The 12,019-nt window shown below is 43.7% G+C and overlaps 1 protein-coding gene across 1 annotated transcript in view; it reads right to left on the reverse strand.

The window, feature by feature from the left end:
- Positions 1 to 4,904: 4,904 nt before the first annotated feature.
- The window catches only part of LOC137424841 (uncharacterized), a 34,232-nt gene continuing 27,117 nt past the window's right edge, over positions 4,905 to 12,019 (reverse strand). The window contains exons 2-3 of the mRNA XM_068112704.2: positions 7,683 to 7,736; positions 4,905 to 7,464 (exon numbers count right to left, since the gene is read on the reverse strand). Of these exons, the coding sequence (XP_067968805.2) occupies positions 4,985 to 6,493 (1,509 nt within the window). The 5' untranslated portion in view covers positions 6,494 to 7,464; positions 7,683 to 7,736 and the 3' untranslated portion in view covers positions 4,905 to 4,984. The remainder of the gene's footprint in view (positions 7,465 to 7,682; positions 7,737 to 12,019) is intronic.

Here is a 12,019-nt window from a genome sequence, read left to right on the forward strand (position 1 = left end):
CTCCCTCCGAAACGTGACGCGGCTCCAGCTCCCCCGAAAAACACCACCAGCAAGCAACACCCCTGGCTCCAACGTTGCAAAGGGTCTCTGAGCTCCGAACAGTCCTCTGCACGAGCGCACACGAAACAAAGCGACCGCCCCAGCCGAAAGTCAGACTGAGCGATAGACTCAGCGATTCTTCCTCTTCTCCTCCTCGAACCTTCTCGCCCTGACCAATCGCCGAGTTCCACTAAATCGCCCCATGGTTGGGCTCGACCAATGACGAACTTCGTGGAGTGGCCTTTTTCCTTGCTCGATTGGTGTGCGGGGTGGTCTATCCAGAATGTTCGGCTCTGCTCCGGAATGTTAGGGTTTCTGTCGGCATTTATGTCGGTTGTTGTTGTTGGTTAAAGACTTGGGTTTTTATGGCCGGCTTGTTATAATTGTAAAACCACAAGGAACAAGCGTTACGCCTAGGTCCCCCGTCGGGGAAGTGATGTGAGTTGACAAAGTGGAAGACGCAGAAAACATGCTATGATATGATATTTCGCTCAAGGTTCAGACATACATGGTGGCGGCCATCTTGGATTTTGACGTGGCGACCCAATTTTCAGTAGCGTTCTTCCTTATGCGTAGATACACCCACACACCAGATTAGAAGTTGGTACTTCCCTTATTTTTCAAGATATTCCACTCACAAGGTTCAGACATATATATGGTGGTGGCCATCTTGGATTTTGACGTGGCGACCCACTTTTCAATAGCTTTCTTCCTTATGCCGAGATACACCCACACACCAGATTAGAATTTAGTAGTTCGTTTATTTTTCAAGATATTTCGCTCACAAGGTTCAGACATATATATGGTGGTGGCCATCTTGGATTTTGACGTGGCGACCCACTTTTCAATAGCGTTCTTCCTTATGCCCAGATACACCCACACACCAGATTAGAAGTTGGTACTTTGCTTATTTTTCAAGATATTTCGCTCACAAGGTTCAGACATACATGGCGGCGGCCATCTTGGATTTTGACGTGGCGACCCAATTTTCAATAGGGTTCTTCCTTATGCCTAGACACACCCACACACCAGATTAGAAGATGGTACTTCGCTTATTTTTCAAGATATTCTGCTCACAGGGTTCAGACATACATGGCATCAGACATCCATGGCGGCGGCCATCTTGGATTTTGACGTGGGTTGCACCCACACACCAAATTCGAATGCGGTCCTTCGCTTATGCACACATGTATGCATGCACGCCCACACGCACGCACGGACAGACGGACACACGGATGGAGGGGAAAACCATAGTCCCCCTTTCGCTCTGCGGTGCGACGGGGGACAAAAATCACAGGGAGCAATCACATACCGGGGAAACTAATTTTAACCCTACCCTACAAGCTCCACCCCCGTGTGAAGACACAGAAACAGTTAAGCTCACAGTTTTTCTACTTAGATACATCGAGATTGGCTTCCTACTCGCACGCGGTCTGTGCTACCCTACACAGTTCTATCTCCACTATGGTATTTCATCACCTACCTCCACAAACGTAACAATATTTAACGGATGTCAGGTGGGTGGACGACACACCCATTGAGCGATGAGACTCCAAAATGATGCCTCGTCCTGCATGCTAAACATCAGGGTGACAGTTTATAGTTGGGTTAAGATTCCAACAAAGGCTGGATATCTCACAGGTAAGTGCACATATCACCAAACTATCCTACCAGCCCTTGTATAATTAGGAAGAAAATGTTTTCATGCCTCCGTAGCCGAAAACCAGAGGAATTATGTTTTTGCTTTGTCTGTCCGGTGCCTGTCCGTCTGCCTTTTGTTATCCGCCAACTTGTGAACGACTGAAGGGATTCCAGCCAAACTTGGCAGAGTATGAACTGTAATACAAAGATGAAATGATTCCATTTTGTGTTCAAAAGGTCAAAGGTCCATGGTCCTATGACCTTTAATTTTAAAACATTCCTACCACGATAACTTATGAACCACTGAAGGGTTTTCAACCAAACCTAGCACAATTATGGATTGTGATACAAAGATGAACTGATTATATTTCAGGTTCAAAAGATCATTGGTCAAATGCCATGTGCCCTTTAAAATCATTTTTCAGACAATAACTCCATTTAGAAGCATTTAATGTCTATCATCTCTATTTCACTTATATATATATCTCTCTCTCTCTCTCTCTCCCTCTCTCTCTCTCTCTTTGTCTCTCTCTCTCTCTCTCTCTCCATTAATACTATAAGATCAAACGTAACAGTGGGTTGACGTCCACGGTTGGCGGAGGCATATTCATTGACGCATTCGTGTCAAATTCTACTTTCTCGTTCTCCTTTATTATACAAGTAATAAAAACATTTTTACAAATGTAAAAGGATGTAGGGATGGTATGCCAAAAGTTTGTAAACAAGGTGAAAAGCAATGATCATGTGAAACATCCCTATATATTTTTTCTTTGAATAATGGTTGTTCCCTATCCATCCCTGCATTAATTTGCAATGATAGTGTTTTTTGATTGTTTCCATGAACGAATTTGACCAGTGAAATATGAAACCGTCAATATGCACCCAAAATATGCACCTAAACAATGCAGAAATCAAGGAAATTCCCAAATACCAAGAACACAACAATGAAATGAAAAGATCCTGGAAACTGAAGAACGCCGAAATTGTACCAGTGATTATTAGAGCAAAGGAAATGATGTAAAGGAACCTCACACTGATTTAAAAACCATCCATGGGAATATTACGACAAATGAACTACAGTTGGAAGCTGTCCGAGGCTCGAGGACGATCCTCAAAAGAGGCATCGGAACAAAACTTTGAGAATAAGAAAACTTCACAAACCGGTCCATGAATGATGATCCCTTACTGAAACGGAGATGGATACTTCGAGACCTGGGAGGACTCCGTTCCACCTTCTGAAATCCGCATTTGGAGATCGAGTGCCTTCAAAAGTGTTCACACACCCTGACTTTTTCACATTTTGTTTTGTTGCAGCCTGAATTTAAAATGGATAAAATTGAGATTTTTTTGTCACTGATCTACACATAATACCGCATAATGGGAAAGTGGAATTATTTTTTTTTAGAAAATAATTAAAAATGAAATGCAGACATATCAAATTTACCTACACTACCGGTCATAAGTTTTAGAACACCTTAATTTTTTCAGTTTTTATTGAAATTTACGCAGTTTAATGTCTCAATGTAATCTGAAATTAAGCATAGAACAAATAAAGAATTGGAAATAAAAAAGAAATCATGGAATCGTTTTGTTTAACAAAATGTAATTTAAATGTTTGACTCTGCAAAGTAGCCACCTTTTGCAGATATAACCGCCGAACACACTCGTGGCATTCTTTCTACAATGGAAATCAAATATTGTTCGGGAAGTTCTTCCCAACACTGTTGCAGAGGTTCCCACAAATGTGTTGCACTTGTAGATTGCTTTGCTTTCACCCTTCTGTCCAGTTCATCCCAAACCAGCTCGATGGGGTTTAAGTCTGGAGACTGTGCTGTCCATTCCATGATTTGAAGCCTACCGTCTTGTTCTTTTCCTCGAAGGTAGTGTTGACATAGCCTGGAGGTGTGTTTAGGGACATTATCTTGCTGTAGGATGAACCCCTGACCAACTGGGCGTATACCAAAGGGTATTGCATGACGCTGCAAAATGCTGTGGTAGCCCTGTGGTAGTTCAAAATGCTGTGGTAGTTCAGGGTGCCAGTCACTCTGTGCAAGTCGCCGACTCTGGATCCAGCAAAAGAGCCCCAGCCCATCACGCTTGCTCCTCCATGTTTGACAGTTGGTGTCACACACTGAGGAACCATCCTTTCGCCTACTCGACACCCTGCGTGATGAAGCAAAGATTTCTAATTTTGATTTTGCAAGGCGCTGTAACAATCGACACACACACACACACACACACACACACACACACACACACACACACACACACACACACACACACACACACACACTGGATTCAGGTAGTGTTTGTGGTGCGTGATGTAAACTCAAATCAGGAGATATATATTGTGTCATTTGTAGGCACAACCATTATTCAAAGAAAGATGTATGGATGGTTTCACATTTCTTATCGCCATCCCAAACTTATTTACATACTTTTTCGCATTCCATCCCCACATCCTTTTGCATTTTTTGAAATGTTTTTTTTTGTTTGTTTCTGTACTTAAAAAAAAAAGAAGTAATTACATGCTGGAGAATTGTATTTTGATTGCAATGTGAAATATCTTGTCATTGAAACTGCCGCTTGATGACGAACAGAGGAACACGAAGGATGTGAAGACTGAAAAGTCATCGGACTTGAAAATGTTTTTCTGTTGTTGGGCTGTACATAATATTCCACCATTAACCACACTCATATGGTGCGATTGGCCCTTGGCCAATTTTGTCGCCGCAGGCTCGCCCCTACGAGGCTGATTGACAGGCATGGTCCTTCCCACCATTCTGGGCACTTCATTTCCCTACATGTAGGTATGTGGGTATGCCTACTTTGTGGAATCCTTTCAAGTTATGAAAGTTTTGAGTAGTCATGGACATTCCCATTGTAAAATGCAGTATATTTGTGTTTAATCCAAGTGATGAGCTTAAACCAATTTTGAGTTAGGCTGTCTGAACAGAAGAAGAAGATGGAGAATTCCAAACAGGGAGTTTTGTGTCTGTCAGTTTTGTAGTTTAGCGATGCTGTCCAAGAGCTTCATGAGTGTTGTTGGATATGAAATCCTCCGCAGACGACGGGTTGGTACTTTATAGATTTATAAGTTTATATCCTGGTAGATTTTTTTTGAGGATTTGTGTTGTGTTAAACATATGGAGTGTCTGTGCGAACCGTACAAATGAAGTCATACCAACTCCATGATATACTTATAGATTGAAAAACCAAAATGACACTGTCACCTCTTGGACTGTAATCTTTGTGATAAGTTTTTCTACATCCCTGGTATGCATATATGGCCTCGATCTTGTTTTTAAAGACAAGGTGCGTTCTCAAGTTTAACCATGTTCTCACAGGTACTCTTTGAAAGTATTTGTGCAGGTACCTTATCATGCATCCGCTTCACGTGCCTTTGCAAATTACTTGAATGAGAGAATGCCTTTCCACAAGTTGGGCAGCCATGCGGCCTTTTTCCAGTGTGAATAATAATGTGTTCCTGCAAATGACTCAATCGAGAATATGCTTTACCACAATCCTTGCATTTGTAAGGCCTCTCCCCCGTATGAATTCTCATGTGCTTTTGTAAGTTGCTAGACTGAGAAAACGCCTTTCCACAGGTCGTGCATTTATGTGGCCTTTCTCCTGTATGTTTTCTCATGTGCATTTGCAAGTTGCTCGACTTGAAGAATCCCTTTCCACAAGTCGCACATTTGTGCGGCCTCTCCCCCGTGTGAATTCTGATATGAACCCGCAAGTCATTTGAACGAGAAAATGCCTTATTGCAAACCGTACATTTGAAAGGCCTCTCTCCTGTGTGAACCCGAATGTGATTGTGCAGATCATTTGAACGACAAAATGCCTTGTTGCAAACTGTGCATTTGTAAGGCCTCTCTCCTGTGTGTATCCGGAAGTGTCTTTGCAAGTCATTCAACTGCAAAAACTCCTTCATGCAAACCGAGCATTTGTGAAATCCTTCCCTCTTGTGCATCCTAATGTGTTTCTGAAAATTACCCGACTGAGGGAATGTTTTCTCGCAAATTGTGCATTTGTAAGGCCTCTCTCCTGTGTGAATCCTAATGTGTGTTTGCAACGTACTTGACTGAGAAAACGCTTTCCCACAACTCGGGCATTCGTGAGGCCTTTCTCCCGTGTGAATCCTCACGTGCGTGAGCAAAGTACTCGATCGCGAGAACGCCTTCCCGCAAGTTGGGCATTCGTGAGGCTTCTCTCCGGTATGAATTCTCATATGGTTCTGCAAAACGTTTGGAAGAAAGAAGGCTTTGCTGCAAACCGTGCACGTGTATGGCCTTTCTCCCGTATGCATTCTAATGTGTTGCTTCAAAGGACTCAATAGAGAAAATGACTTTCCACAAGTTGTGCAGATGTAAGGTTTCTCGCCCGTATGCGTCCTTAGGTGTTTTTTCAAATCGCTCGATTGAAAGAACGTCTTTGCACAAGTCGCGCACTTGTGGGGCCTCTCACCCGTATGAATCCTCATGTGGGTCTGCAAAGCATTTGAACGATAAAACGCCTTCCCACAAACCGTGCACTTGTGGGGCCTTTCTCCCGTATGCATTCGGATGTGTCGCTGAAAGTCGTTCCCACGTAAAAATTCCTTTGTGCAAAATGTGCACTTGTGAAGCTTTTTCTTCTTCCGGGATATCGTTTGTGTCTTCGTCTGGGTGATGTCGTCAAAAGCGGAAGAACAATGAGTGCATTTGTGCTCCTTGTCACTTTGAGTAGTGCAACCCCGGTGGAACCTTGTGCAGAGCTGCTTCTGGGCATGCTCCCTGCGCATCCCTAAACAACAACGCATACACATGCAGTGCTTGTTCAGACAAAACTGCAATCAAATCCTCTGCAACCATATTCACTTTGCTTTAATACTTTGTCTCAAATGCACTTCTTACCTTTTTTTCCAACACCCCACAGTAAACTGACAAGTGATGAAAGAAAAACAGAGCCAAACAAACATTTCATCCAATACATTTGTCACAGGAGGAAAATTTGTCCAAAAATATTTACTATTACGATTACTACGACTACTTTATTGGTTTTTATTTACTTACTATTATTACCATCTTCTTGTGCGGTTGGCCAGGTGATGTTTTTGGTCCAAGTCTTTCAGGAAGCGGCTGGTTAGATCGGACGTTTGACCGAAAGTGATTTGGGGAGGAATTTGGTATTTGTTCAGGGTGCCGGTGCAAGTTCACTTACCATTCACAAATGACACCGTGCAATCTTTACTGTCCACAAATGACCAGTGCCAACAGACAGGTCCAACAGTTTAACGTCCTACCGATGGACGGCATACACATTGATGCATCACCCTCAATGAGAAACACCAGGGTGACAGTTTATAGCTGGGTCAAGATTCAAGTTCGAGCTAAACAGCTCGAAGGTGAGTCCACGTACCATTAAGCTCTCTTGCCAGCCTTCCATCAAACACATGATACATGTAAATAAATAAATGATTGAGATATATGAAACCTCATCCAATATATCAAAAATACAGATTTCATTAGAAAAATGTGTGGAGACCCATGGCAGAGAAGATCGTTTGGGCACTATGTTGGCGTTTCCATGGGCAGAACACCAGTTGATACCCATCTTCTCTCGGAGCCAGGTTGGTAAGAATTTTTTTTTCGATTAGGCCAGGGTATTGCGAATGGCATGTTATTTTCAAAATTGTATTGTGGGATCTTTCACGTGAACCAGTGCATCAGAGCAGATGGAACACCCGCCTTCACATCCCTCTGAAGGATAGCACTCTCAGTTGATGGAACACCCAGCCTGCAAAGCACAAGGGTGAAAGTTTATACTTGGGTTGGGAATCAAACCCAGATGAGACAGATAAAAGACTAGCATGCTGCCTTTGATATGTTCTGGTCACCCCAATGACCATCCTAAAAGTACAAAATCAATCATATCAAGAAAGGATTTTTATGTCTGAACAACGGAACCGAGCAAAGATTGAACTGCAAAGAACAAGTATGATTTTTTTTCTGTACCTTTTGTATTCAGGCATTCAGCTTCAAGTTCCACCTTCAATTGCTCCGGCAGTTCTGCAAACATAGTCCTTGGTGATTTATCTTTCTACAGGCTTTTATTCACGCATAGCATAATCGATGTGGGTCAGGAAGCATTTCTTTGTGTTTATGTAATATCTTCTGAGTGTTTTAAGCATCTTGTCGAAGACATACTGAATAATTATAGAACAACAGAATTAGGCAATAATTAGATAAATTAACAAATGAAAAAAATTATTTTACCATTGCGCAGGAAGGGCATCCGGCCATAAAAACATTGCCTCAAACAGGCAACCATGATTGTCATGGGGCCCGCAAGGCTAACCCCCGCTCTAGCGGGGAAAATGGCCTTAAAACGATCATTCATTCATTCATTTTGTTCATTACGTGATGATCTATGCCTGCGCCAATGTTTTTTTTTTTGTTTGTTTTTTTGTATACTGAATCGAGGCTCGTGAAAGAGCTAACATTTACTTCACAAACAAATCAACCAGACAAACAAAATACATAAAAAGAGGGAGCGGAAGACAAGATGGGGAGAGAAGGGGAAGCCCACAAACACAACATTTGAGAGCAGGGAGATGTGTGGAAGGGAGAGGGCTTGGGGGGAGGAGGCGTGGGAAGGGGGGGGGGAGGGAAGTATAAAACACAAGGACACCAAGGACTTCCAGGACAGAAGTTGGTATTTCAAAAAACTGGAATTGGGGTGAAATTAGCGGGGGAAGAAAAGATCAAGGTTTTGGATGGGGGAAGATAAGAGATGGTGGTGAACAGCTGTTTTAAAGCTCTGGAGGGTGGAGTGGGATTGAAGAGAGTGAGGGAGTTTGTTCCAGAGACGGGAGAAAAGAGGAATGAAGGAGTGAACGTGAGCAGAGAGTCTTGATTTTGGCAGATTAACCATAAGAGGGTTGCAAGCAGATCTAGTGCGACCTGTAGGAATATTTGCGGGACAGAGCCCAGAGAGAGCTGGGGGCGCAAGGTCAGAGAGGAGTCGGTAGAAGACGGAAAGACCACCAACCTGCCTGCGGTGAGTGAGTGAGAGGCCCTTGGAGTTAGCTTCATCGCGGGAGATCCCAATGATTCTGAATGCTTTGGTTTCAACAGCGTGAAGATGAGCTAGGTGTGAGGCAGGAGCACCAGCCCAGAGGGGAGAGCAGTATTCCATTGAGCTGCGGATGAAAGCCTTGTATGTGGTGAGGAGCTCAGGTGTGCCAAGGAAGGACTTCGCACGACGGAGGATGCCCAGTCGGCGACTGTCTTTGGAGGCCAGATTTGAAATGTGGTTTTCCCAGGAAAGATCATGGCAGATAGTGAGAACCAAAAGCTTGAGTGACAGAACTTCTTGGAGAGGATTATTCAGAAAGTGGATGGGAGGGTTGTCCAGTCGGTCTTTTCGGAGAGACATCGTAAGAGTGTGGATTTGTCAGGATTGAAAGACATGTTCCACTTGTTTGCCCAGTCTGTGATTTTGTCCACGTCTGCAGAGAGTGAGGCGGCTGCAGACTGCCGATCTGAGGGATGAAGAATGGAGTGACAGAGAGTAGAGTCATCAGCAAAGAGATAGAGAGGATTTTCAAGAGAGTCAGAGAGATCATTGATGAAGACCAGAAAAAGCACAGGGCCCAGAACACTGCCTTGGGGAACTCCAGCCTGAACAGGAAGAGGAGATGAGAGAAACCCATTCAGGGCCACACGTTGACTACGACTAGAGAGGAAGTCCACCAGCCATGCGTGGAGATTTCCATGGATACCAAAAGAGGAGAGTTTGGTGAGCAGAGCGGGGTGCCAGACCGTATCGAAGGCACGTGATATGTCAAGGGAGACTGCTCTAATTTCCTGTTTGGCATTGAGGACCTCCATCCATTGTTGAGAAAGCAGAAGCAGCATGTCCAGAGTAGAGTGTCCAGGTCTGAAACCAAATTGATGATCAGAGATCAAGCCATTGGAGAAGAGGAAAGATTTCATATCTGAAGCAATGATGGATTCCATGACTTTGCTGATAATTGGGAGAAGGCTTGGAGTGGGATTGAAGTGGGAGTGGTGGAGTGGGATTGAAGAGAGTGAGCGGTTTGTTCCAGAGGCGGGAGTAAAGAGGAATGAAAGAGTAAAGGTGAGCACAGAGTCTTGATTTTGGCAGTTTCACCATAAGAGGGTTGCTGGTAGATATTGTGCGACCTGTAGGAATATTTGGGGGACAGCACAGAGAGAGCTGGGGGAGCAAGGCCGGAGAGGAGTCGGTAGAAGACAGTTTCTTTTATTGTTTCTTTTGTATTCCCATTCCGCATGTGACCATTATAATTAAATACAATTGGTGTTGAGGTGACCTCAGGTGGTTGTAACCATGATTGAAAATTGGCACATCCGTTAATGGACCAATTTGTTACAGTCGACTAGCACCCTATTACAAGACGGTGCCGGGCAACTCATCAACTCCCCACTCAACCGTTAATTAGAAGATCGGGTGCAAGGCACCGATTAGCGTAACACATCAGCTACCTCGGAAGTCCCACCAGTATGGTATCATAGACACATAATTCAGCTCGGGGTCATTGAGTCAGTCGGCCATTGTGGACGCTGTTGACGTGGCCTGTTCGGACTCATACCAGGACACTGGGACGACTCGCGGTTATAACAATAATAATAATAATAATAATTCATTTATTTTGTATAGTGCTTTTCATGAAGCCCAAAGGTGCTTTGACAGAGTGCAAAACATAATGCATAACAAAACATGGAAACAACAATTGCAAAAAGACAAAAATCAATAGGGAAAACTATGCGTGGAGATTTCCATGGATACAATATTATACTAGGACTACAATATTATACTAGACGTGCCTCACGTCACTTCGCTGATAGGTTTAATCAGGAGACGGCATTTTTCACTTCACAAACATATTACATGTCAATCTGCAAGTGTGGATGAGGATGTGAAAAAAAAACAAAAAAAACTTCTTTTTATGGTGTAGCCTGTTGGGCAATGCCGTCTGGAACAGCGTTTTTCTGTCTGTCCGGTGTATGTATGGATGTATGTACCCTCACAAGCATCCATCAATCAGAGCTGAGGATCTGTTTCCCATGATAAGGGGACAGCGTTTAGTAACTATTACAGTTGCATATTTTACAAAAAGGAAATATAATAACCTTCTCTAGAACGTTTTGGGGTCTCAGCAGGTGTCATAAGGTAGGAGGTTTCAGAAATTGCTCAATACAACTATGATTTTGAAATGCGATCGACACGGACCTTGCTCCAAGATCCGGAAGTGAACAGATGATGACGGTTCGCTGGTTTGATAATATCTCAATACAATCGTGATTTAACATTCTATTTTGATACATTAATACTATAGTGTTAATTTGTGATTGGAATGATGAATTATGCTGTTTGGAATGAAAATATAGATACACTGAACATCAAAATAAACTTATCACTTTCATTTTTTGAAATGTGCAGCTTTACAAACACGTTTCTTCAATTGTAATGGCTGATTATGTAACGGGAACTTCACTTCAATCACCTGGTTGATCAACAATGGCATGCTTGAGTGGTTCTGTATAGGGATCTTTCCCTTTAAATAATTACCCTCATAATGAAATCCTTCAGTTCTCGTGGTTAGACATTCATTTACTGCTGTCTATGGTCACTCAAGAGGCTTCTGACAGGGAAAACAACAAGAAAATTCAGATGCCACGCCTGACATCTGAACAACGTTTCAGGATAATTGAGATGCTTGAGGCTGGTGTAAGCCAGCGAACAATTGCCCAACGTCTTGGTTGCTCACAGCCTGCAATTTCCAACCTGGCCAGGCGTTACGGTGAAACTGGAACTGTGAATGATGGTCCACGAAGAGGAAGACCACGGGTAACCACCCCAAACCAAGACCGCTGGATTGTGCTGCAGCATCTTCGTCATCGTTTCCACCCTGGGATGCAAACAGCTGCAGTGACAAAAGGTCGCCATAACAACCGCATCAGTGTCTCAACTGTGCGGAGGCGCTTGAGAAGTCGGGGCCTGGCGGCAAGACGTCCTTGCAGAGGTCCAGTGTTGAACACAGTGCATCGGCGGAACAGACTAAGATGGTGTCTGCAGCATCACCGCTGGACACAGCAACAGTGGAGTGCAGTCTTGTTCAGCGATGTGTCCAGATTTTGCCTCCATGCTGCTGATGGGCGTCAACGGGTATGGTGCAGAGGTGGGGAAAGGTATGCATCATGCTGTATTCGCCAGATAAATCGTTGGGGAGGACCCAATGTGATGGTATGGGCCGGAATTTCCACCGGTTTCAGGACACCTCTGGTCGTCATCGAACGCAATCTCA

This window comes from Myxine glutinosa, chromosome 1 (genome assembly GCF_964187855.1).
Source record: "Myxine glutinosa chromosome 1, kmMyxGlut1.1, whole genome shotgun sequence".
Lineage (NCBI taxonomy): Eukaryota > Metazoa > Chordata > Myxini > Myxiniformes > Myxinidae > Myxine > Myxine glutinosa.